We start from the raw sequence: 26,598 nt of genomic DNA, 5'->3' as shown, positions 1-26,598 counted from the left end.
AGATTTGTTCAGGATAATATTAGCTCTATCATATGCTTTGAGGTGAGGTGCATTCATTTGTATTTAGTGCGGTCAATCAATTTAAAAAAATTTAATTAATTGCACATTTTTTTTTCTAAAATTAATCACGATTACATTAAAGTTTTTAAATATACTTTTATATTGCAATAATTTCACATTTAATCTTCAAGTTAATGTAGAAACAACATAAAGACTGTTTAGTGGCATCATTTTTTATGGCTGAAGGTGAGTATCACTGATACCAATACTACTGATATCTCTAGGATATTGTTCTTTTTTCCCTAATATTTAACCATTGACTATAGCCATTCAACATTACAGTATAATTGAGAACTATCAATTTGAACATTTGACTTTAAAAAAATAACAGCTTCTAATTTAAGTGAACTGAAAACAATCTTCACATAAACCCATTATAATAAATGTCATATTTACCTGTGCCCTTCAGCAAGTATGATATATACATAAATTGAATAAAGTTATCAACACTAAATTCTAAATTATATATAGATCAATGCTTAAAGCTACAAATGTTATTGATTTCCTCTTTTTTCTTTTGTTCTTTGATTAACAGACATCACAGCAGCTGGGTAATTAGGTTATTTGGCTGCTGTTACTTTAAGAGCTGCCGCTGCTGAACACGACGCGGACCTGACACGCACGCTCGTAGTTTAATTCGTACTTTAATATGTAATGATACAGGCTACAGTACACGCCGCCGTATTTGTGCATGCAATTGAAGGGCATGCATTATGAGCACAGTATAATGGCTGACAGGACAGGAAAATTCATTTTTACTGAAATATGGCCTGACAACATCTCATCTGATCGCAGTTCGCTGTTGTTTTACTAAAGCTCCCTCATCACCTGTACCGTTTCCACGCACGTTTGACTAGTGCCTGCCTGGCCACTGAGGTGAAGTGGAGTTTGTCTGAAAGTCTCCTGTTTGATGTGGTCGTAAAGACATTCTACGTCTAAATAAACGCAATTCTTGTCAAGAAAACAAGAGACAGAAGCAGCATTTGTTAGTGGGTGGCCAACCCTAGCTCCGCCCCTGCATTAACTACATTAAATATTTTTAATGCTATTAAACTGGAAAAATTAATTGCCTGCATTAATGCACTAACAGACCTGCCAACCTGTACGCATTTTGCGTAGTGGCTACGCATTTTGACCTCAAGTATGCTGGTACGATTTGTCACACTAAACTACGCAAAAATCTGGTGACGCCTCTGTCCACGCGTGGTAAATGTAAATGTGAATGTACTCAAATCAAGCAACAGAAGTGTACTGGAGTTTTTTAAGGGCATTTTAAATCGAAAAAAAAAATCTATTTCATGTGATGTCACTGTATTACTGTATTTGTGACTAAAACTGGCTGTCATTCAGATTCTGAGTGTTTGTTTAGCCCTCTGCTATATTTTTTGTGTCTCTAACTCAGATTGAGACCCAAGTGAAAAAGCTTCTGACCCAGAAGGCATGCACCCCTGAGACCATGATTGAACTGCACATTCAGATTCAGAATGAACTCTGTCAGCACATCATGAAATGTGGTAAACAAAAACGTCTGCTTTTTTATTACAAAAATGTATTTACATTTTATTAAAAGAAATCTATAAATGTAACATCTTTTCATTTCTTTATGCCCAGGATTTTTGAGGATTAGAAGGGTTCTTGTTCCATTCACCTCTCAGAGAACTGGTTCCACTCAGTTAGATTCTGAGTCTGTGAAAAGCTCAAATCAAAATCCCTGTGCCTCCTCTCAGACTGTGCAAATGGACCAGGCCCTTCCTAGTCTGCCTCATCCATCTCAGCCCAGCCAGCCATCTCATTCTAACCAGGCCACAACCCGCTTTGCATGTAACAATGTTGCCTCTTCTCAACCTAATCAATCTGAACCTTCCTCTTCAGATCATCAGAGTTCATTTTCTTCTTCACCATCTGTCCAAGTCCAGTACCATGAAGTCATGTCTGAGCAAACCAAGCATGCTTACAGTCCCTCATTGAACTGTGTCCCATATTTTCCTCAGTCTGCTCCTAAAACTCACATGAATTCTTCTCCGTCGGTTTATTCTCAGCCTCGTCTTCCACTCACGAACCTCACAGCATCTCAAATAAACAATATCTCTGAGTCAGCCAAATGTAGGAAGGCCTATTGCCCTACCATGCAGGTCTCTCATACACGCATACTCACCCGCCCAATGCCAATTCCAGTCAACAACCAAACACCCGTAACAACTCATCCAATACCAGCCAACAACCAAACACTCATACCAACTCATCCAGTGCCAGCCAACAACCAAACACCTGTAATAACTTATCCAATGCCAGTGAACAACCAAACACCCCTACTAACTCATCAAATACCAGTCAATAACCAAACACCCCTACTAACTCATCAAATGCCAGTCAATAACCAAAGACAGCCAATTTCAGTCAACAACCAGACACCTGTAACAACTCATCCAATACCAGCCAACAGCCAAACACTTGGACTAACTCATCTATTGCCTGCCAACAGCCAGACACCCCTAATAACTCATCGAATGCCACTCAACAACCAAACACCTGTACTAACTCATATAATGCCCATCAACAACCAAACACTCGTACCAACTCATCCAATACCAGCCAACAACCAAACACTCGCACCAACTCATCCAATACCAGCCAACATCCAAACACCTGTATTAACTCATACAATGCCCATCAACAACCAAACACTCGTACCAACTCATCCAATACCAGCCAACAACCAAACACTCGCACCAACTCATCCAATACCAGCCAACATCCAAACACCTGTATTAACTCATACAATGCCCATCAACAACCAAACACTCGTACCAACTCATCCAATACCAGCCAACAACCAAACACTCGCACCAAGTCATCCAATACCAGCCAACAACCAAACACCTGTACTAACTCATACAATGCCCATCAACAATCAAACACTCCTACTAACTCATCAAATGCCAGTCAATAACCAAAAACAACTAATTTCAGTCAACAACCAAACACCCGTAACAACTCATCAAATACCAGCCAACAACCAACCACCTGAACTAATTGAATCAATACCAGCCAACAACCAAATACCTGTATTAATTCAACCAATCCCAGTCAACAACCAAACACCCATACTAATCCATCCTATACCAGCCAACAACCAAACACCCGTATTAATCCAACCAATACCAGCCAACAACCAATCAACCATACTTACTCATTCTATACCAACTTACAACCTCGCACTCATACTGACCCATCCAGTACAAACCAACTTCCTGGGGCCCGGACTTTCTTTCTCTGTGCAACCCAGTATTCCCTTAACTGTCCTTTCAACAATAAACACACTTTCTTTAAATGATGCTACTGCAATCTCTAATGTCCTTCCTGTAAACCCAATGCCTTCTACTCCCATTGATGGCAACAACACCCTTCGGTGTAAGAGAGGCACCTACAATAGCCATAACCTCCCAGTCAAGGCCTTGGCTGATTCCGCCTGTGATCAGGATGCAGGTGTGAGCAGCACGAATTTCACTGATACGGACCATCTGGAGAGCAACTTGCCCACCTCCCTTGTGTCGGGGGCAGCTCCCAAAGAACCTTCACTAGATCCTGGCCGCTCCTCTGGCCCATCCAACATTCACCAGAACTCTCTCTCCATCATCACCACCACCACCACCACCACAGAGAAATGTTCAAGTCAAGCTCAAGACTGTCAGTCATCCAACAAGAACTACTCTGGACCAAAACACTGGAGCATTGGCATGCCGACAACTTTCCGTCAGCTTGTAGAGGCAACATGCATACCTGTCAGGTCAGACAATCTGAACACAACACCTCCAGTGTTGTAATAATATTATTAATAGTGTTAATAGTATTTACAGTCTCGTCCCAAATTTTTGGAAAGAAGTCGCTTTGCTCACCAAGGCTGTATTTATTTAATCAAAAATAAAGTGAAAACTATTGATATATTACAATGTAAAATTACCATTTTATTCTTTTGTAAATCCTGTTTTAATATATTTTAAAATGTAATTTATCCCTGTAATTCTGCAGCCATTACTCCAGTCTTCAGTGTCACATGGTCCTTCAGAAATCATTCTGATATGCTGATTTGCTGCTCAAGAAACATATTTTTGTTAGCAATGTTGAAAACAGTGTGCTGCTCAGTGTTTATGTGAAAACCGTGATACATTTAATCATGATTCCTTGAATAGAAGTTCAAAAGTACAGCAGTTATTTGAAATATAAATATTTTATAACTTAATTATATGTCTTTACAATCACTTTTGATCAATTAAATGTGTCCTTGCTCAATAAGGATTATTTTCTTTAAAAAAAACTTACCCCTAACCATTGAATGGTAGTGTATACATCTTTCTTTTTTTCTTTTTTTTGACTGGACACCACTGTTTTCTGTTGAATAGGTCTCTACGTGTTTCTCTTGTGCGTCTGCCCATCTCTCTGCCTCCAAGTGGACAGCCACTCCCAGAGTTCCACCTTACTGCAGATACCTCCACAGATCACATCTTCGTGCAGGAATCCCAGGGAGGACAGGCAAGGCAACACACACAGAGTACATATGACTGTTGTAAGCCATGTTAGCACCACAGCTATTCTCAATTGTGCCCTGCTCTTCCCCAGGTTAACCAGGTGTGGAGATGGTATGAAGATCCAATAGCATCTAGATCCTCTTCTTGCTCTGTATCCCAAGAAGACGGCGACAGCTCCCCGGCATCTGACGTAGAGTTCTGTGCCTTGTGTCTGTCTGCAGGAGCTGCACTTCTGTGTGCAAAATGTGGCTGTGCTTTCCACTCTGACTGTCACATCCCACCAGTTCTCACAAAACCTTGGTGAGACCATCAGAAACTGTCACACTGTACAATTCTTGATTTTTGAATAGTTTTGGAGTATTTATGGTTTATAAGATATTGGAGTTTGATAAGCTTGTGCATTTAAGAACAATATCTGTTTTCTTTGTCCTCTGTTTGAGTCTTGGTGCATTTCTTTTCTCTTGCAGTAAGGATTGGGTGTGTTTGCTATGTCAGGATGTAAATGAGACAGTCGTGTATGGCAGTGAGGAGATGAGGACGCCTAGTCTGAGCCTGCAAGATCAAAGAGTGAGACACCACCAGCCTGAAAGAATCTACATTCATAGTTACACTTTTTAAAATGATATTTTAGAGGATTGTAGTTTAGCATGGTGTTATGCCACATCTTTTATTTCTTGTCCTAAAATGATATAAAGTCACACCAATGCAATGTCATCCATTATGTTCAGAAGTGTGAGAAGCTTGTCCTTGGTCTCCTGTGTGATGAGAACAAGAGCCTGCTCTACAGCGCCACCAAGGTAAATGCACAGTGCATGTCACAGTCACAAATACTGATGATATTCCAATTTTCCAATGATATTATTATTCCAGGCAGTTTATTGAATAGTTAATGACAAATAAGAATGTACAACATAAAGAGAAATTCGATTCTAGCTTGTGTTAAGTTTTTAGAAATATACTCTGTATTTGTGCTGTTTTTGAAAAGAAACAAAAAAAAACTTTTATACCATTTCAACAAAAGTTTAAATTGAATGACTTTAATGAAAAAGTCATGTGTGTAACTATCAATTAAAAACACATTTTCGTTACACATTGAATACATGCAAGTGTTTACATCTTAAGAATTTTCACTTTTTTTTAGAAATGAATTTTAATGTAAATTTTTAAATGTCACGATAGTTAATAATATATATGAATGTAAATATATCAGATGTAATAATATAATTATTAATTCATAATAATAACATACCATATGACATTTTACAACCTGAACTAATTTTGCCATTTCATAGGCAAATTATCTGATAATATTAATGATACACAGTCATCATTAATATACCATCACAGTCAGTCTTCAGGGCTCCTCTGTTTGATTTCATTTCCTTATTTTTTCTGAATGCTTCTGCCTTGTCACACCACATGATTTTGTTCTTTGCTTCACATTTGAATGTGTTTTCGAATAAATAGATCCAGATTAAAATGATCTTATGAGTTGTGCTTTATTTTTAAAGAATCACTCAAAAACAGCCGAATTTGATATAATACTCGGCCGACTCCTGGGGAAACGGAAGCCTCCTTATCGGACTGCTGCTGAACTGGTGTCAGATGTTTGGACTCTCTTTGACATCTTGATGATAAACTCTGAGGCAAATCACTCATCACAGTCATGTGTAATTTAACTGCTAAGCTTCTTCTTTGAAGGACTACAAATTCATACCTAATTATAATTTAATTGAATGTTCCATAATAATGACATGCTATTTTTATTTCTGTAGAGGACAAACATGGTTGTTAAACTTCAAAAATCTTTCCAGCAACAGCTGAATGAATCTTTTGGGGAGAGTCTCCATGCTTCTCTCTTGAAACAGTCCAGCAGCAAGGATCCAGAGACTGAACGAGAGAAGCACAGAAACACTTTGAAACGCATGAGAGAGTTTGTCATGGCAAACTCCGGTACAGCTGCAAAGAAATCCTGCACTGATAAAGGGAACGAGGGAGATGGCTGTGGAAACACTACAGCTGCTGAACACTGAAGTGCATCAGTCATTACTTGCTTTTGAAATTCGCAAAAATACTTCTGTATTCTCTTGTGAAGAGGGAACCAGATCACTTTCTGTTTATTGTAGTAGTTTGTTTATTTAGCTTTGCCTTTAAGTAAGATGTGTATTAAACAGATTATTTCATTCAAGCTCACAATTTCTTTCTGTGGTCACTTGATGCCTTGATCTGCCACGATCGATTTATGCGTGTGGGTTGCAAATTATTAGCATTATTGGATGTTATGTAGCTGTGATGCCAGCCGAGGGCGCGAGGATCCTTTGGTCGCTTGACTTTCAGTGGTGCTTTTAAGGCAAGCATCAGCTAACTGTGCGTTCACACCGCCGGCGGCGCTGATTTCAACTCTCCTTGACGCCCTCGCCGGCCAAGACGCGCCGCGCCGCTCCTCGCCGCTTTTCGCCGCCTTTCGCCGCCCGCTCACATTGAAAATGAATGTCTTCCGGTCACTTTGACGCTCTCGCCGCCGGCGGTGTGAACGCACAGTTATTTGTCCCGCCGCGCAGCAGTTGTGCTGCAATAATGAAATATGATGAAATGAAATAATGCGATATCACATTAAAATGGTTGTTGTTTTTAATTTCACTCTTTGTTTAGATTATAATTGTGGGAATTTAAATTTGAGTATGAAGGATTGATTTAAGTCTAGATCAGGGACATGGGCAAATAATATCCATGCATAAAAAGCGTTTAGCAAAAATAAACAATTAAAAAGGCTGTCTACCTTTTATATATAAACGTAGGCCTATACATTCATGTAACAAAAACTTTTAAGCTGTCAGTTTAAATAAAAGTCAGTCTCTGGAATATAATGTCCTACGTTGCAGAAAACATACAAGTGTATCCTTACGATTTTGTTATAAAAACGTTTTCAAATCTTTTGTTTTGCACGAATGCAAACAGCAAACAAAACAAGCTGGATTAATGGCTCTGTCGCGTTGGCAAATTTTTGAGGTCGGTATGAGTTGATTGTGGTCGAAAGAGGAAAAAAACGTTTGCTGTTGACGCAAATAACACGGGGCTACTTGATAGGACCAGTTTTGGGCGGTTTGCTTATGCGAATAGGCGCACTGTTCTCTGATTGGTTTGAAGTCGACTTAAATTCTATAAGCCCCCACCCACTGTTTTTATATATAATTGCAGTAGAATGTGAAGCTTACACGAAACACAAGACATTCACAGGGTTCACTAGGTGAAATGGTTGTTCTGGTCAAACCAAGTCCTCAGTTGGGCAGCAAAGCAATGGATGGAAATCAGCACAAAGTTGTGGCCAATGTTCTGCTGCTTGGAGCAGAAAATGTTGGGAAGTCAGGTGAGCACAAAACTGAACTTGACTTTGAATGCAGAGAATTCTGTCATGTTTATATGGTCTATTTGTTAAGCTTGCCAATAATAATATATTTATTTGTTTGCAGCCCTCACTGTGCGATTTCTCACCAGAAGGTTCATCGGAGAATATGGGGATATCGGTATGTCAAATGAGATTTACTATAATACCATTCATAATAACATACAAGCTATATGTTGTTTATGAACGAGGAGTATTTATTAATTTCACTATGCTCTCTTTCAGAATCAATATACAGTCATATTGACAAAACAGATGGGCGAGAGATAGCCTTAAACATTTGGGACTCACTGTATCCACAGGTATGTGTATTTTGTTTGAAATATTTGTGCTTCAATATTAGAATGTATGAAGAGGCAAAATTGTGAGATTAAAATTCATTTATACAGTTTTTTTGCATCATGCTTTCCTGTTCAAGTTAATGTGATTTGACCCTCTAAATTCTGTCACCTCCAGAGCTGCGAAACAACTGACTCCATCAGTGACAAGCAGCTGCAGTGGGCAGACGGCGTGATCCTGGTCTACAGCATCTGTGATCGCTCCAGCTTTGAGGTGGTCCGGCAACAGGTGCAGCTCATCCGGCAGACTAGGAAGCTGCCTGCATCTGCCCCGATCATCATCGTGGGGAACAAGCAAGACCTGCTGCATCAGAGAGCCGTGTCGAGCGAGGAGGGCAGACTGTTCGCCCTCTCGGCAGACTGCGGCTTCTTCGAGATCTCAGCGGCTGAAACCTACCACGGTGTGCTGCTGGTTTTTCACGAAATCCTGGACCTCATCAAGGAGTCCAGAGCACTTAAAAAGGGGATGGTCGGAATCATGGGTATAGTCAGAAGCGTGTCCGCAGTGTTTGGAAAGAAACGAGAATGAAGAACTGTCGAAGATGATGAGCAAGATGAAGATATGGGGCCCCTGGCAGCCTAGCATCTAAATAGCTGAGAAGAGGACCCCGGCCGATGGGTTTTTGGGGCAGAAGGGAGTCACTTTCACCTTATTAACCTTCATGGATGGTGGAAGGAAAAAGAGTAAAAAGAGAGCATGTTAGAAGTTCAGAGCCCAGCTTTATGGTGAAGAAAAGTAGATGAAGTTGGTTACAGCAAGGTGATAAAAGATGTGCTGAAGATAAGTGATCCTGGGCTTTGATGCAAGTTGGTCACTGGGTATGTGTATCAAAATGAACCAAGAGACAGCCCGGATCTGTCGTAGTCCTTGCCATTTGTCACAGAATGATTCTTCAGCTCTGAACAGATGATTTAGACAAATTCGAGTGAGCTTCTGCTTTGGATTACAGATGCCTGAAATGTAGAGATGGACTGAATTGTTCCATTATGAGTCTCCACTGACATTTAGATGTGAATTATTAAATGTGGGAATTGGGAGGAGACTATGTGTAGTAAAATGTATATAGATATTTTATGTATATATTGTAATTTCCATAAGAATGTTTCCTGGCTAGTTTCTTTGAGGTTGGTGGTAGTATAAATATTACTCAAGTAAAGGCACGTTCACACCAAGGATGATAATTGTAACTATAAACCACAGTTATAATGATAGTGACACATAGGAACAATTCAGAACAAATTTTTTTTTCCTGCTGATGAAATATAAAACTATTGACATCCAATCAGAATTAACATGACGTAAGCTTGAGCCTTTGTTGTCCTTTGGTGTGTACGACAACATAGTTACTGTTAAAGTTATCATTATAATTATTTCTTGGTGTGAACAGCCTTAAGAACTAAAGAGATGCCATTGACATATTATTGACCTGTATATACTTTAATCTTTCACTTTTGTATATAAACATGATGTAATTTAGTTGAAGACCTTTTTTGAGATGTTTTTAATGCTTGTATCTAAACGAGGGATTTCAATAAAGTGAAAAAAATGTAAAAGATGCCTTGATTATTTTTAACTATGCTGTATATTTACTGTATTTTATTAAACATTTAGATTGCATTTGACTGGTTTTAAAAACGTCTTAATGACCCCAAAATTTTGAACCATAGTATAGTATTTGAATCTCTTATGGTTACCTAATTATTTAATCAAAAATACAGTAAAAACTAATATAGTGAAATATTACAATTTAACCATTTTTACACAATTCATTCTATGCTCAAACAGCACTCAAAACAACAATCAGAATTTATAAAATGTTTTATTACATTTAAAGTCAATATTACATTTGTTAAAGGAAAAAGCACTACAAGATAAAGGCTGTTAGGATTTTAGCTATAAATGTCCACCAAGTCATTTAACACCAGTTAGTGACAGTACATGCCTGTCTATGTATAACACACTTCACTTTATGTTTCCCACTCGGTAACTACACATCCTTGATCTTGAAACATAAAACGCCCCATGAATAATCAAAGTAACATTAACAGTATCTTATCCTCTCCTCTCAATTGAACATCCGTGACCTCAGACTGCATGTCAAACCAATTCTATCAGTCATTGACAGTCTATAGATTAAAAACTGCTTATAATGTATAAGAACTAAGAAAGCTGAGGAATAGAAATAGTTTTATTTGGTTTAAACAAAATGCATTACATGCTAACAATAATAACATATAGAAAAAATTGTGCTCTTGTCATTTCTGCTCACTTGTTGAGTTGTTTCTTTGTCCTAACATCTAGAAACAGGCATTCAAAGCAAAAAAACACTACCTACCCAAACGGCACTTTGATTTCATTTTAAGTACAGTGCTTTATTTGAGCTTTTAAACCATCTGCACATACTGAATGCTAGGCTAATTATGTTATTTAATAATTAGTCACTGCACTGTCTCTACCAACCAGATTTGTTTTTGTAGGTTTACCAGAGAAGCCACTGTATGGATTGTGGTTTGAAGGTATGTTTGCTGTACTATCCATAACAGCCTGTGAGCTGCAGCGATGTGTGTTTGAATGCTCTGATTACATTCAGATCTTATGTTTGAGAAGAGTGGAGCTTAATGTTCTGTGGTTTCCACCACAGGTATGACCTGATCTTCAGATGAAGGGCCAGAGCTCAGAAACTCGAACGCCCGTTGGCTCTGTGTAACTAACTGCATAATGGGAGCCAGCAGGACCTCGGTGGCTGAGGAATGGCGGCGGATCATATCGGTGGTGGGCACAGCCAGTGTGTCATGTTCTGGAGGGCCTGAGGGCTGGGAATCTAGCTTCAAACTGCCTTTGCGGCCATTTGCTGGGACTGGGGTGGGAGTTGGGGAGAGAGCTGGGCTTGATGGAAGCCCGCTGGCAGACCCGCGACGGGAGCGGGCGTAAAGGCTTCTGCGGCGACATGGGCGACCGTCCATGGCCTTGAGGAAGAGGCTGTTTGCAGAGGCACGGCTGGAGGGACTCTCAGGAAGTTCATCTGGAACTGGATTGTTTGCTGCATCGAGATCAGAAACCTGTTTTACCTGAGAGATAAGAGAGGAACAGCTGTAACCCAAGTCTCTGGTACTTTGATTATTTTGAAAATTTTATGCAGCAATTTAATTTAAACCAGACTCATTGGGAAAATGTGGCTGTTCCGACATTTCACGAAAATTTATATTATTTCTTGCATATTTCACAACACTTTCAAAGGGAAAAGTCCAGTGAGTGGCATTTCTAAATCCAAATTTTCGAAACTTTGAATCTTTTTTGAATCATTTATTTCAAACCAGTGATTCAGAGCACGTATCAAACCTGCCAAAGTCATGTGATTTCAGTGAACAAGGCTTTGGCACATTATAACTGTTTCATAATGTGTAGAAATTTCAATGGTTCAGTCTCTATGAACATATGAACTAGTGCCTATATGGATTTCCCCTGATCTTGGATCAGTTTTATACATTTGTAGACATTTTCAAGAGTTGTTGTTAGTCTCTTATTTTAATTACAGATTTGCAGTTGGTTTGTAAAAGGTGTTTCTATGCATGTTTAAATCGAGCTTCCGTTGCATTTACACCATACTGACGGGCATTGAGTGCTTCAAAACAGTGAATCATTCTGTGAAGCAACTGGTTTAACTGATTCAAAGCTTCGAAAATCTTTGCTTCTCACTAGTAACACCTACCCTAAATGATTTTAAACCATTCAAGCACAAGAAGACACGAAAGTAATTCAATTCGGTACCTGTGCTGAGGTCTCTTTTGTGACAGACAAACAAACACAAAAGTCAAAATGCCCATTTTGGCGAGTACCTTTGTATGCACAGTCTTAAATAATACTTGAATGTAAATCAGATCTGTACATTTGGTCTTAAAGTCACATGAGCTTAATATACCTGCTGCTATCTCGTGCCATTTATTATGGTTTATGTTTGATAAATAACAAAAGAAAATAAGAAAAATCACTCTGCTCAAATCTGCTCTTGACTGAATAACTCCTTTACCTTTAATAAGGACTAATTCTATATTAAATTTATACATTATAGTATTTCATCCCTAAATACTGACAAATTTCAAGCACTGTGTATTTCATTTGTGAAAACATAAAAATTGCAAATTTGCATAAAATATGCAGTGACTGTAATTTTGTTAATTTGTTCTTAACTGACCATTTACTTTGATGTACATTTTAGTACAAGTTTATGTAGACTATTGTTCTTTTTTTAGGAAATTATATATATTGCTTAAGATACTAAAGAAATGTAACTGAAATAAATTCTTTGCATATAATTTGCTGAGAAATTATGTTCTTTGTCTTGTTTTAATTTTGATAATCCATTACATATTAAAATGGTATGTTGTCACTGAAATGAAAATGGACTATTACCCCACATTCTGTTTTGGTCCCCCCCACCGGTCAGACCAGATTTTTAAAATTAAAATGCATTTTGCTAACCTCAGAAAATAGAACTTTTTACAGACAAAAAGTTGACATATTGTCAGTTTAGTTGGATTCTAGAGTGTTCTTTTTCACTAGAACATGTACTTGTATGTCTTGTTAAGAGAAATTGTGCATTAGAACAGGTTCTAGAGTGTTGTTCTTGTATGTGTGTGTGTGTGCGTGCACGCATGCTCTCACCAGGTCATAGAGCGGGGTGGTGTTGATGACAAGCTGTATGAGAATCTGTCCCAGTTCCAGTAGGTCGTTCATGATAGTGCGTACCTGGGTAGGCAGAGCCAGTATCTGCTGTACAGGGGGCAAAACCTTCAGTGCCTGTATACCTGATGTGAGCTGAACCATGAGAAGAGAACGCAGCTCCTCCACGCGATACACCTGAGTCGTGTAAAATGACAGAAGCAGCTGCAGCAGGGACTCCACCATCGCCATCAACTGCGTTAGACCCACCTGAGCATGACAAATGACAGCCAATACCCAATCAGGAAATTAGTGACAATGGTAGACTTGAAAATGACACCATTAGGCATTAATTAAAAAGAGAATGTGACAATATGCAGAACTTTAATTAAGCCACGTTTTTATTGCTGAACCTAGTGGCCTGGAAATGGGGCCTAACAGTTTGATCAAGTGGCAGTAATGACTCTATTCACATACCCACAGGAACGTGAATGGGTTTTTTGGGGATACACTCACTGCTCTGTGCAAATAAATCAACAAACAGTAGAAACTGCAATTGCTGTGAAAACTGGCATTGTCAGCCGCAGTTGGGGTCAATTAAACCTCTCATTATCAGACTAACAAGAGACAGTACTCCATACTTTTAGACCTGCTATCCTAAATACTATAATCTCTCTTCTGCTCACCATGTCCTGCTTTGTCCATTTTTTAATCTAATTTCATTTGGCCTTATTTAATTCTTCCCATGGTCAAAAACCAGATTCACTTAGTGATTTTCTATATTAAAAATATAAAGAGAAATACTTATAGTTTAGAACTTTTATGGAATTGAATTTTATGGAATCTTTTGAGTGATTTTGAATTTTTCTTGGTCACTTCATGCACTGACTCATATTTTCCATTCATTTTTTTCCACAAAGCTTATTTATGAAGAAAGGAGAAAGAATCTGCTGACGAAACATTGCGTTGAAAGTGAATGAATTGTCAAGTAAATCAGTTTTGTTCACAATGAGGTTTTTGAGACCAGTTTTTTTTTCTACAGCTTGATAAAACCATGACCAGCAGTTGACAAAATGGACAGAAAATACTTTTTCTGGTGTCTATTAGTAGATTTGTGGGCGCACTCATTTTAAAAAGGATGGTTCGACTTGTTTCCTTGGAAGAATCGGTTGAGTAAATAATTCAATGACTCACTGATTCAGATATTCATTTGTTGCCACCTATTTGGATAAAAATATCTATTTCCATCCAAAGCTGTGAATTTAATTTGTGTGCAAAATTGGATATCGCATAAAACGTTTGCAAATAAAGCACCATTTCCATCCAACGAGTCAAAGAGAACAAAATAGTCACTTCCTGATAAAATGACACTAATCACTAAGAAAAGCAGGAGAAGCAACTAAATATAATAATTTTCATATATAATAAATCACTTGCGCCTCAGTGCAAGCAGACGAAATGCAATAAATACGGTCATTACTTTTGGAGGTGTATGCCTGCTGTTTGGGAACGCAGCCATGTAAGACAGTTCTAGGAGGCATTTATACAGAAATACTTTGATGACAGACTTTGGCTCAGGCATTGCAGAACGATCAAAACAACATTTGAGATGCTGTGCAACGAGATCGGTCTGCTGGTCAAGTTATCCCATCCCATTGTATAAAGTCACATGAGTTTTTTGATGCGCATGGAGGAATTTATTTGGCAAATGCGTTTCCATCTCCCATTATTCGCATTAAATCTTTTTCCCACAAGTCAAAAACCACCTCAAGAAAGCATACAAAGTTTTTTGTGAATTAAGGGATTTTTTTTTAAATTTTGGCATTTCCATGTCATTTTATCAGGAAGTGACTATTTTGTTCTCTTTGACTCGTTGGATGGAAATGGTGCTTTATTTGCAAACGTTTTATGCGATATCCAATTTTGCACACAAATTAAATTCACAGCTTTGGATGGGAATGTGTCTCAGGGGTCATGTTCTCGTTTCTGATGCGATACTTCAAAATCTGCATAAAAACAGGGTGATGGTGTAGTGTCGTCTGCCGCTAATCTGAGGAACCACACTCAGTCTTGAGTTTTGATGCCAGAAGATACACTTTATTACAACGAGAATAAAGCGGAGAAGTTCTCTGCAGAAAAAAATCTCTAGAATGTTTTTATGCTTCTCTTTATATACAGTTTTGACTTTAAGGCGTGGGGTATATTTCCATACAGTTTTCCTTATGCATATAATTCGATATCTCCCTAGAGAAGGGGCCCCCCAAGTCTTGTTATGGTAAAGAAAGAAAGCCTTTATTTATTTTTCCAGATGTTTCTCATCTGAGGGTCTGTACATTCTGCCACGTAGGCTGTTTTTACACACAGGCATATGTGATTATAATGGAAGAATAACTGGATATATAAATGGCTAGATTCGCCTTGATTATACTTGATTAATTCTTACTTTGATTAATAAAAATCTTCGACAATGGAAGCTAATGTAACCTGCAGAAAGGGCCACTGAATGAACCAATGATCCCAATGAACCCAATAAAATCGCAAACTAAAGCTTCAAATCAGTGGGTTTAATCAATACCACTAGAGAATAATTTACAGTCATTTGTGCGGAATTTGCTTATCACATTAAAATAATAATCAAACAAACAATTTTGAACCAGATGTGACAAATAAACTACACGTAAGTTGATTTGAAGAATAAAAAGATTTTGAACTGGGGAACTGTGTTGAAGATCAAGATTGTTCATGATCAAGGCTTTTCCACACAGTCCATACCACAAGCAGCCAACCTCTCACGTGGAGCTTCATCTGCCACCAGACAACATGAGTGTGAGTACACAGAGCAAAAGAACAGGGCCAGTCTGGCAGACACAGGCACAAACAGTCCTGGTTTGGCAGTAGGACCCTCCTACTATTGTTGGTTCATTTAGGTGAAGGAGAAAGTGGTCAGCCAAATTGGAAGGTCCCCACTGTGTTCTCAGTTCCCATTGTCATCAGGCCCTCACCTCGCCACCGGTCCACAGCACAGCCCGTGATTAACACGTGAATTACTGTAGGGCATTATGCTGCCAAGTCTCACTGCTGTATGTATCTCTGACAGCTCAGCATCACTCATGGTACAACACAATCTGTCACTCACATTTCTGCACTCCAGGCCCACTGGGGTGTCTTTAGAGTTTGTTAATTAAACTCTTTTGAAAACAGTACACTGGGGCTTTCATGTTCTCAGCCCCAATTACTTTCCACCCTACTGCTGGGAAAGCAATAAAGGACCCTGTACAGACAATAGTCCACCTTGGCCCTTTGATCCTCAGCAAACAAACTTGTCTACCCATACAAAACAGAGAGATCTGTATGGGTAGACAAGTCTGAGCCTGTCTGTCTGATAGAGGCCATGTGTCTTAACAGGTCAGTTGAGGCAGGGTCTATCTGGACACGAGAACAACATTTTCCCATCAGTCTAACCATGCAGAACTGAGGGGTACTCTATGCTTCACTGATGGTATTGGGTAGATTCCTGGGCACAGAGCTAAAATGGAAAAATAATGTTGTGTAATGATTTTTGGTAACACTTTAGTATAGGGACCAATTCTCACTATATTAACTAGTTGCTTATTAGCATGCCTATTATCAACATATTGGCTGTTTATTAGTACTTGTAAAGCACATATTCTGCATGACCATATTCTACATCCCTAATCCTACCCAATACCTAAACTTAACAACTACTTTATTAATAAGCAGCAAATTAGTAGTTTATTGAGGCAAAAGTCATAGTTAATGGTTTGTTGATAGTGAGAATTGGACCTTAAAATAAAAATAAAAAAAGTGACCTGATTATTATTATTATATATATATATATATATACACACATTATAATTGATTTATAATTTATTAATAATTTATTATAATTTTATTAATTGTTGATAAAAATTTAAATATCTATCTAGTTTAATTTCTTTTAAATATTTTTTTTTTGTATATAATATAAGTATATTATAATAAATTGTAACATATTCCCCTGATGGCAAAGCTCAATTATCAGCAGCCATTACTCCAGTCTTCAGTGTCATATGATCCTTCAGAAACTATTCTAATATGATAAGTTGGTATTCAAGAAACATGTTCTATTATTAACAATGTTGAAAACAGCTATGCTACTTAATAATTTTGTGAAAACTGAGATACATCTTTTTTTAGGATTAGGAATGTTAAAAAACAGCATTTACTTGAAATGTAAACTTTTTGTAACAATTTAACAAATATCAATTTAAAGCCTTTGCTGAATCTGTTGTAAATAAATCTTAACCAATGATTCCTCATTGCATCTATTTTTGGAAGGCCAAATAAAGTGCTTTTGCACAATCAGCCTTCTCTTTTAGATAGAATAAATCCTTTTGTGGGAGACTTTGAGCTTTGTAACTCTGCAGATCTTATACATGCACAAATAGTACATAACACACTAAAGAAAAGGAAAAATAGAAATAGCATCATATGACCCCTTTAATTTCTTTAAAATAATAATCTTAGTGAGACCTCAAACCTTTAAGCAGTAATATATATATATGTTGTCATATATAAATGCTGGCAAACAGTACAGTTGTCTAAGGGAAGAGGGCTTGATTCTCCTGAAAGCATGTTTGTTCTCCAACTCATATTTTTTTTATCCTGTAACTGAGTGTGTTATCTGTGTGTGTGTGTGGGTGGGTTAGTGGGTGTTTAAGTCACATGCAGCAACAGCCAAACGGCACGTAGCACTAGATCCCACTGGGCTTCCAGCTCAATCATGACCATCTTCTCTCTAAACAAGCAGCCCGACTTCTTGATTTCAGCATTGATTTCTGAGAAACAAAATATTGCCTTCCTTTTACGCAAACAGAAACGTTTCATAATTTATTTTTATTGCCATTTTGAGTCACTAAAGGATTAATATGCTAGACTATCAGATGCTAAAGTCTCTATCTAGCTTGAACGTTAACTTTAATATGAAGAAGTGTACAAATGAGTGACTATGACAAAATCAGAGGAGATAAATATACTCCACTTCTAAGTGACTAGAAACATAAATGTAAAATAATATTGTATGAATAAATTCTGTTATATATTAGGCATGTTATCACTTTGGCATGGTACGGATTAGTGTGAAAAAGATCATACATATTATGTTTTCAGCTCAGTAATACAGCTTGAACTTTTCTCTCCCCGTCCCCATGTCCTTCTTTGCCTGAATGTGTCTCAGGGGTCTTGATTTGGAACAAGTAATTGCTGTGATTTTATTCTATGTGGGTGAGTGTGCAGACAGGAAGCCCTGAGGGTGGCAGGGCACAGTGAATGACTGCAGCATGGTACTGCAGCACGTAGACTGTCTATTTTAACTTCAGACTCAAAGAAGAGGGGATAAGCTATGGTTTGAGGAGGCACTCCTTGCAGATATCATCTTGTCAGTGTATATGTTTGAGTCACTCACTCAGACATGTCTGCATCTATATTTATTTTGTGATTTAATCTTAACATACCACTGACTCGTGAATCACATCCTCGTTATCCTGGGTCTCCTTCAGTGTTATTTTAGTATAATTGAGATATTGTTATAGTTTTTATTTTATAGTTTATTTAAATATTATAGTGATTGTTTTTATTATTAATTTTAATTAATTTATATATTTATATTTTCTGTTTTAATTTTAATTTTAATTAAAGTAATTTAGTATTTTTTTTCCATGTTTTTCAATATGAATATATAGTTTTATAATTATTTTATTTCAGTTTTAGTTACTTTAATACATCAAGTTAAACTAAACTTTACTTTATTTCAGTTAACGTTTATTTTACTTCAAGTAACATAGTTTTAAGTTTTAGTTAACTATAATAAACCTGGGCCCTCATTTATCAACAGTGCATACGCACAAATGTGTGCATGATGAGTGCGTAAGAACAGTTTCACGCAAAGTGTGGGATCTACCAATTTGTACTTATATGCAGGAATGTGTGTAAATATAAGGACAAAATATAAAACCTTTTCTATGCATTGTTCATAAATGAGGCCCCTGGTCTCTTTTGAAGGGCCCAAGTCTTTTTTTCTCTCTCTCTACATGTTGGAAAGTCAAATAAAAAAATGTATAAGCTATTAAAATATGAAAATTGTTAAACTGGAATATAAAAACACTCAGTTTGGATCCCCATTTACCAGTGATAATGTTTCAGGACTTGATACTTACACGTCATGTACTTTAGTATTTGTACCATCCTCGAAAGTCACTATGACTTTATGAAAATTTGGCAGAGCATTTACTTAAAGGGGTCATATGATGTTGCTAAAAAGAACATTATTTTGTGTATTTGGTGTAATGAAATGTGTTTATGCGGTTTAAGGTAAAAAAAACCCCATTATTTTCCACATCGTACATTATTGTTTCTCCTCTATGCCCCGCCTTTCTGAAACGCGTAGATTTTTACAAAGCTCATCGGTCTGAAAAGCGAGGTGTGCTCTGATTGGCCAGCTATCCAGTGCATTGTGATTGGCCGAATACCTCAAGTGTGTGACGGAAATGTTACGCCCCTTACCATACTGTGATGCCGTGTCCCGGAGCGACGAAACAAAAACATTAAAACCCATTATAAACGAGGCATTTGTTGCATCCAGTGGGGACATAATTACGGATTATAATGACTTATACTGTCTTTTTACGCGTTGCGTTGATGCAAACATTAAACGTTGCATTGCAAATGTCTGCATTTGTAATCGGAGAAATGACAAACAACAAACGCGTGTTGTAAATACAACTTAACCACTGATTTCTAGTCGTGTCCTCTTTTGGAAGGCCAAACAAAGTACTTTCGCTTTCGCAACCAAACACACAGCGTCTTCCCAACATGGCGGTGGCGGTGGCAGCAACAATAAAGTTACGCCTTCTTTCTTTGCGTGAACATTTGGGCGGTGTTATGCAAATCTTCCCACATCTTGAAGAAGACATGTGGGGGCGTTTTTAAACGAGGCGTTTTAGGATGGCGTGGACCAGTCTTAACTTTTATAAAGAATATCTCTTTGGGTTTGAGACTTTAGTCTTTGCAACTTTAGGGATCTTATCTATTCACGAACAGCTTGTAACACTCCAAAGAGAAAGGAAAACTTGAAATCGCATCATATGACCCCTTTAAGACATGGTCAAAGATTTAGCGATTTGTTTTTGTACACAGAGCCTATACCGTTTCGGCAGCTGCCCCCAGCATCTGCAAAGCGCTGTCCAGTCTTTCTTTCAGCTTCATCAATCTGTGGTACAGCTGAAAGTACAGGCACAACAACAGGCTACGGATACGTGTCCACATTCGAGGCTCTTCATCATCATCATCTTCTTCATCTTCATAGCTCTGCACTCTTCTCTCCCACTCGAGACCTGCAGGATGAGAAAAAAAGTGGTTGTGATTTCAAAACAAACTCTATTATTCAGAATTCAACCGAAAGAGGTTTAGTCTCTGAATGAAAAAAAGCTCATTTGATAAAGTATTATGCTATTACACGTTTCTCTATACCAGGGTTCCTCAAATCTTGCCCTGGAGGGCCAATGCGCTGCAGAGTTTAGCTCCAACCCTGATCAAACTCAGCTCAGCTACCTGTGATTTTCTAATGATCCTGAAGACATTGATTAGCATGCTCAGGTGTGTTTGATTAGGGTTAAAGCTAAACTCTGCAGGAAAGTGGATCTCTTGGGCCAGATTTGAGGATCCCTGCTCTATACCCTTTGAGAGTGAGATGGTGCCAAACGACTAGCAAAACAGAAGAACATTTGCTCCCCCTTGTGGTTAAGTCTTGTGTACACATTTTTTAAATGGTTATTTCCTGATAATTTCAGACAAAAAAATGTGTCTCCATGTCCGGGCAGAGCCTGTATGAGTTCGTGCCACACTTTCTTACGCAGCGTGGGTGGCAGAGGTAGATAGTTGGCCACTGCCGCCTCTGACTGAGTGATGAGCTCATCCAGACCCGCGGTGATCACTCGCCCTGGAGCCGAGTCTTGAGCTTCCGCCAGGAGGCGCCAGCTCAGCTGCATCAGTTTATCCCATCTGTCCACGGCTCTGTCCAGCTCATCATTCACTCGAGACTGCGCATCATCTAGCCTCGAGAAGAAAGCGTCCTTCAGATTAGCAACCACCTGAGGGAAGAGAGGGCAAGGACAACATCAAGAGAGGTATGGACAGCATCAGAAGAAACATCGAGATGTTCATTTGAAAAGTGGCGAAGCACTGAGGGAAAACAAAAACGCACGTAGGCCTACAACAAAAATAGCTACAAACACACACTACTAACGTTAAACAAGTTACTTTGAACCTACTTCATCTTAGTAAATTCAGTAAAAAGTAACCGAAAAAGTGGGGGGAAAGTCGCCTGAACCTGTAGCATGAACGTTTTCCTTTCAGTAACGCAAACAACTCTGACGAAATAAATAGTCATACTGTCATTATTTGTTCACATGATGATTAATTTACATTCAGTAAATGTACCACAAAACAAAGTTTAAAAAAAATTATTTAAGACTTGTCTCTCTTAAAACCCGCTAAAAGTGGATTTATGGTGCTGTGTTATAATGTAACAGTATCTCAAATCAAGTTTTGACCGATAACTTACAGTCTATGGTTTTGACAGAGATATTCTGACATCCAATAGTCGACAACTTCGACTAGCCTATAACGTTTTGTTCAAAACACCTTTAATCTCTATATTTGAAGGGCAGCTCTAATAGACTAGTTAAGTGTCACATAAATGAGAGAATAATAAAACTAACATAAACCATCAGCATCAGCCTTTAATTACTCATGCACACAGACAAAATAAATAAACATACATGCATGCATAAAAAAAAAAAAAAAAAATCACCTAACTTTGATTCCTCAGATTAGCAAAGGCTACTGATACAGACATAAATGAATTCAATAAGTAAAATATCTATAAAATAACAATATCTAGCAATAAAGTAGTCTTACGTCTTAATTCACTTAATAGAATTTCAACAAAAATGCAAGTACTTACATGCATAAAAAAAAAAAAAAAAAAATCACCTAACTTTGATTCCTCAGATTAGCAAAGGCTACTGATACAGACATAAATGAATTCAATAAGTAAAATATCTATAAAATAACAATATCTAGCAATAAAGTAGTCTTACGTCTTAATTCACTTAATAGAATTTCAACAAAAATGCAAGTACTTACTCTTATGTTAAAATGGAATACTTACTATATATGTACTGAAGGTCATATTAAACAGAATACTTAAAAAATTATTCTTTTTGTGTATGTGGAAAAATATAATAATAATGAATTATTTTAGATAATTGAAATATACCAATTAGTTATTACAATTATTTCAAAAACAGAGTTAATATAATAACTTAAAACTTTATTAATTCTGTTATTTAAAATAAATTTGTTGACTTTTACCAGACAGCCAAGATATGGTAGCTGCTATACACAACTGTTGCTCAAGTTCCACTCACTCACACACTCACCTCATCTGTAGGCTGTTGGAGAATTGGGAAAAGCTTCTCTAGTTGCTCCAAACCCACCAGTGCAAAACTGTTCACTGCCTCGACTGCAAAGGCAGACATAAAATGAAGTCACCTAGAGATGCACTGATTGCAATTTTCTTGGCCGATTCCGATTTCCGATTTTTTGTTAGTGTGATCTGCCGATACCGATTTTTGCCGATTCCGATTTTCTTTCTAAGAACTATAATTGACAGCATATACAAACAAACGTCTACTTTTCTTCAACGCCAAGTTTTATTTTTATTAAAAAACACAAGTAAAAAGTCCGTAATAAAATAAGAACAAATAAAAAAAATTGCAAACAACAGCACAAATAAATGCAATAGAATAAAGAGAGCTATGAAACTAAGTTTTTCAGGTTAAGTAAGTTCTTATTCAGTTAAGAAATATGACAGAAATTAAAGTAATCAAATGTAAAATAACACTGGATGTGTTATTTTACATTTGATTACTTTAATTTCTGTAGTCTTCATTGTAAAAATTAAATACAGATTAAACTCGCGTCGCCCAAAATGTCAGTATTTTCTAGATGTCTCCGAGATCTACAAGTACGAATCAGCGATGTCCATCGTATCGTTAATGCTCAAATACGCAAGCGAAACAAGGGATTCAAACACAATATATCGAGTTATATGCACAAATAGTTTAATCTAATGTGTTATTTCGGCATCTAGCGGCTAAGCTAGTTAGCGACATGCTCATTTTAGAAGCTTGTCTTTCTCAATTTTAAACGCAGACTGTTCGTTTTTTTTGGGGTGATAATTGCATTATCACTTGTATTAAACTTCTCCCCCTCTCAGTTTTTAATAAAGATCAGGGCACAGGTGAAGTCATTGGTCATTGTGCTACAGGTCCATTTAAGAACACTTTAGCAAACTTTTTTAAAAGTACTTATGGAAATAATTTAAAATATTATACTTAACTGTAACAAAATGTGATGCTTTTGGACACTTAATTGCACGTTAATTGCAATTAAATGAAAATGTGCACTTTTGTTGATGAGAGTCAACAAATGAGATGAGAGTTAGAATGCGCGGCTGATGTTATTGCCTGTGCCGCTGGTAACAAAACGGATCGGCTCGAAATCGGAAAGAAGTGAGACTGACCGACTGATTACCGATCCGGGCCGATCATGAGGAAAATCGGCCGATTCCGATCCCTGGCCGATCGATCAGTGCATCTCTAGTCACCACCATTATTATGATCACATTATTAAATGTATTAGAAGTGTATCTGTTTCTCTTTTCCACGTATGTCCTGACTATGAGCATTTGATTTCCATTGGAGATTTGATATTTTTCCAGTTTTATGTTCGTTCATTGTTAGAGATACCATATGTGACCCTGGACCACAAAACCAGTCATAAGGGTACATTTTTTGAAATTGAGATTAATACAATAAATAAGCTTTCCATTGATGTGTGGTTTGTTATGATAGGACACTATTTGGCCGAGATACAACTATTTGAAAATCTGGAATCTGAGGGTGCAAAAAAATCAAAATATTAACAAAATCACCTTTAAAGTTGTCCAAATGAAGGTCTTAGCGATGCATATTACTAATCAAAAAGTTTTTATATATTTACAGTAGGAAATTTACAAAATATCTTTATGGAACATGATCTTTACTTAATGTCCTAATGATTTTTGGCATAAAAGAAAAATCAATCATTTTGACACATACAATGTATTTTTGGCTATTGCTACAAATATAACCCCAGCGACTTAAGACTGGTTTTGTGGTCCAGGGTCACATATGAGGGACTTACTTTCTGGTTCTAGGTTCTGTAGCAGAGGTGCTGCTTGTTTCAGGGCTGCTGTGGATGCACTACGGACGCCCAGCTCTGCTACGCCTCCCACTAACCCGAGCAGCAGATAACGACCTTTCACGCCCGTGTAGATGGAAGAGGCCTGCTGCAGCGCTGAGCTGACGAGTGGCAGTTTTGCCACACGCTTTAGCACATTCCCCTGCACAGGCAAGTCAGTGTCTTATTAAACATGGTAATGATGCAATATGAACAGTGTGGAGTGACCCTTCATGAAAACTCACCTCACTGTTTCTTGCTCTAGACATGTCTGCTTTACACTCTGGAAGCAGAACATAAAACGTTCAAGTATGATATAGAGTGTTTTTTTTTTTTTTTCTTCATAATTCTGACATTATCATTTAATTTCAGCTATGTCAATACTGTTCTGTATTCAATATTTGACCTGCCCATGCCAAGTCAGCTGATGTCACAAGACAATAACTTGAAATCCTTGCTGTGGAAATTTCATTAAGCGTTTAAACCACACAGGCCAAAATGATCTAGCATTCAAACAATAAAATATAGAATATAAGGGTGGATAGAAGTCTGTCATGAAGCCTTGAAAATTACTGGGATCAAATACCGTGGCTTTTCGACAAACTTTTATTAAACAATAATGCACAAAAGTCCAGTTTATTTTTAAGTATTTTCTGAAGTATATTTGAGAAACATAGTAAATAGTGCAGTGAATAACATTGTGGTATAAAAAAGTGTCAGTGGAATAGAAGCTGTCATTTGGCCACCGGTGCTCCAGAAATATCATACAAGGTAATGGCTCAGGACCTCCAACCAAAAGCAATGAAACCATTCAAAAACAGGCATTTTTAAGTGTTTTTGAAGTCTCTCAAACTTATCTTCAAATCAGATGGAATCTCCAGATTAAAGGGTTCTTCAGAATGTTATCTCATGGAATAAAATCCAACTGTGTCAAATCTGATCAAAGCATTCTCACAGGCCTGTTTATAATATCAAATTTGTTGCTTTCAGATTCACTTACTGCACAGAGGGGGCACTCTTACAGATCCCAGTGGGTTAGTACTGAGCAAGTGCTTACCTGCAAAAAAACCCCCCGAAATCAATCTGAATAAAAATAACATTAAGGATAATCACAACAAAAACTTTGAACATCTGCCTTAATAAAATGGGTGTTGTGAGTGAAATAAATAGAAAAATAATTGTAAGATGAAGACTAGATGTGATACTGGACTTATAAAGCTTGTGTGAATTTATAACGGACCAATAATATTTCGGGTAAAGTCTCCAATGCTTCAGGTCATGTTTGTCTAAGATGCATTAGTAACTGATGCTGGTTTGGGACACTAAAGGACATGTTAGGCACCTGTCTAAGCTTATTTTACAGGAAACCAAAATTATCAATCTCTCTCAGACACTCTTTGGTCGTCAGCTATAGTTATAGGGTAATAGATTTAAAATGTTGCACAAATTTCATAATAAAGAAAAAAAGTCAATTTTATAGGACACATTAATTTACTAAGATTGCAAAACTATTTCACAATTAACCAGTTTCTAAAAGTAGTTGTATCATGCTTTTGGTTATTATCGAGTAGACGGTAAGCGGAGTGTCAAAAACTCAAACCAGCAGCAGTTCTTACCTTTGAGATGAATGAGTGAGTCCTTTGAGATGTAAAATGTAGAAATAAAAAATATCTTTATTACAAACCCACTAGATTTGCCCTTTTATATTAGGTCTCAGTCCTTGTCTGCTGTGTCTGAAACGAGGGTTTTGTTGTTGGATGGTTTTGTCATTTTTCATGGTAGATGCATGTGATGCCCCTCATTTAGGGTGCGGCCAGTCCACGAATGCCGAGACATTTTTATGACGTTTTTTGCTAGTTTGCTGGTTTACCTAACAGTGACAAAGACAGTCTTAGGACTGTGTGATTGTGTCTGTTTCTCACATATATGACATTTCTCACATATGTGCTGTGACTTAATTGCATTGCTTCAGATGAAAAATAGTTTAGGACTTGCATGGGGTATCGCGTTTACAACAGAATTATCTTTATTCTTTAAAATCTGTGGAAGGACAATATATATCAATGCAGATCTTTATTGTAATCAATAGACAAGTAGAGTTGACAACAAATCTCAAAGAATATAACCTAAATGTAGCTTAAACTTGTGATGTATGAATATGTCTGCTGTGTACAGAGAGTCTAGTCCTATATGTCTAGTCAGTTTTAATTTTATTGTCACGGTTCAAAAGTTTAATGGGTTGTTCAGCTCCCTTTATATCACCATTCC

The 26,598-nt window shown here is 37.5% G+C and overlaps 3 protein-coding genes across 3 annotated transcripts in view; 2 read left to right on the top strand and 1 right to left on the bottom strand.

The window, feature by feature from the left end:
• LOC107741776 (tripartite motif-containing protein 66-like) overlaps positions 1–6,770 on the top strand; it is a gene marked incomplete at its 5' end in the record, with an annotated part of 14,689 nt that extends 7,919 nt beyond the window's left edge. The window contains 8 exons of the mRNA XM_016554558.1: positions 1,463–1,574; positions 1,672–3,847; positions 4,461–4,590; positions 4,678–4,886; positions 5,054–5,153; positions 5,315–5,383; positions 6,098–6,256; positions 6,362–6,770. Of these exons, the coding sequence (XP_016410044.1) occupies positions 1,463–1,574; positions 1,672–3,847; positions 4,461–4,590; positions 4,678–4,886; positions 5,054–5,153; positions 5,315–5,383; positions 6,098–6,256; positions 6,362–6,619 (3,213 nt within the window). The remainder of the gene's footprint in view (positions 1–1,462; positions 1,575–1,671; positions 3,848–4,460; positions 4,591–4,677; positions 4,887–5,053; positions 5,154–5,314; positions 5,384–6,097; positions 6,257–6,361) is intronic.
• A 703-nt stretch (positions 6,771–7,473) lies between these two features.
• Positions 7,474–9,868, top strand: LOC107741770 (ras-related and estrogen-regulated growth inhibitor-like protein). Its single transcript, XM_016554552.1, has 4 exons — positions 7,474–7,953; positions 8,057–8,110; positions 8,215–8,291; positions 8,446–9,868. Exons 1-4 carry the CDS (start codon positions 7,839–7,841, stop codon positions 8,854–8,856), a joined length of 657 nt encoding a protein of 218 aa, XP_016410038.1. The 5' UTR covers positions 7,474–7,838; the 3' UTR covers positions 8,857–9,868.
• A 348-nt stretch (positions 9,869–10,216) lies between these two features.
• On the bottom strand, positions 10,217–26,043 carry plin6 (perilipin 6). The gene is made up of 8 exons (XM_016554566.1): positions 25,947–26,043; positions 24,576–24,613; positions 24,295–24,493; positions 22,488–22,570; positions 20,897–21,134; positions 20,191–20,378; positions 12,991–13,257; positions 10,217–11,396 (listed from the first exon to the last, which is right to left on the bottom strand). The coding sequence occupies exons 2-8, from the start codon at positions 24,597–24,599 to the stop codon at positions 10,944–10,946; spliced, it is 1,452 nt and encodes a 483-aa protein (XP_016410052.1). The 5' UTR covers positions 24,600–24,613; positions 25,947–26,043; the 3' UTR covers positions 10,217–10,943.
• Positions 26,044–26,598: the final 555 nt, after the last annotated feature.

The sequence above is a fragment of the Sinocyclocheilus rhinocerous genome, unplaced genomic scaffold, assembly GCF_001515625.1.
Source record: "Sinocyclocheilus rhinocerous isolate Xijiao unplaced genomic scaffold, SAMN03320098_v1.1 scaffold616, whole genome shotgun sequence".
Taxonomy (NCBI): Eukaryota; Metazoa; Chordata; class Actinopteri; order Cypriniformes; family Cyprinidae; genus Sinocyclocheilus; species Sinocyclocheilus rhinocerous.
The sequence above is the reverse complement of the archived record's forward strand: the minus strand, read 5'-3'. Positions and strand labels throughout refer to the sequence as shown.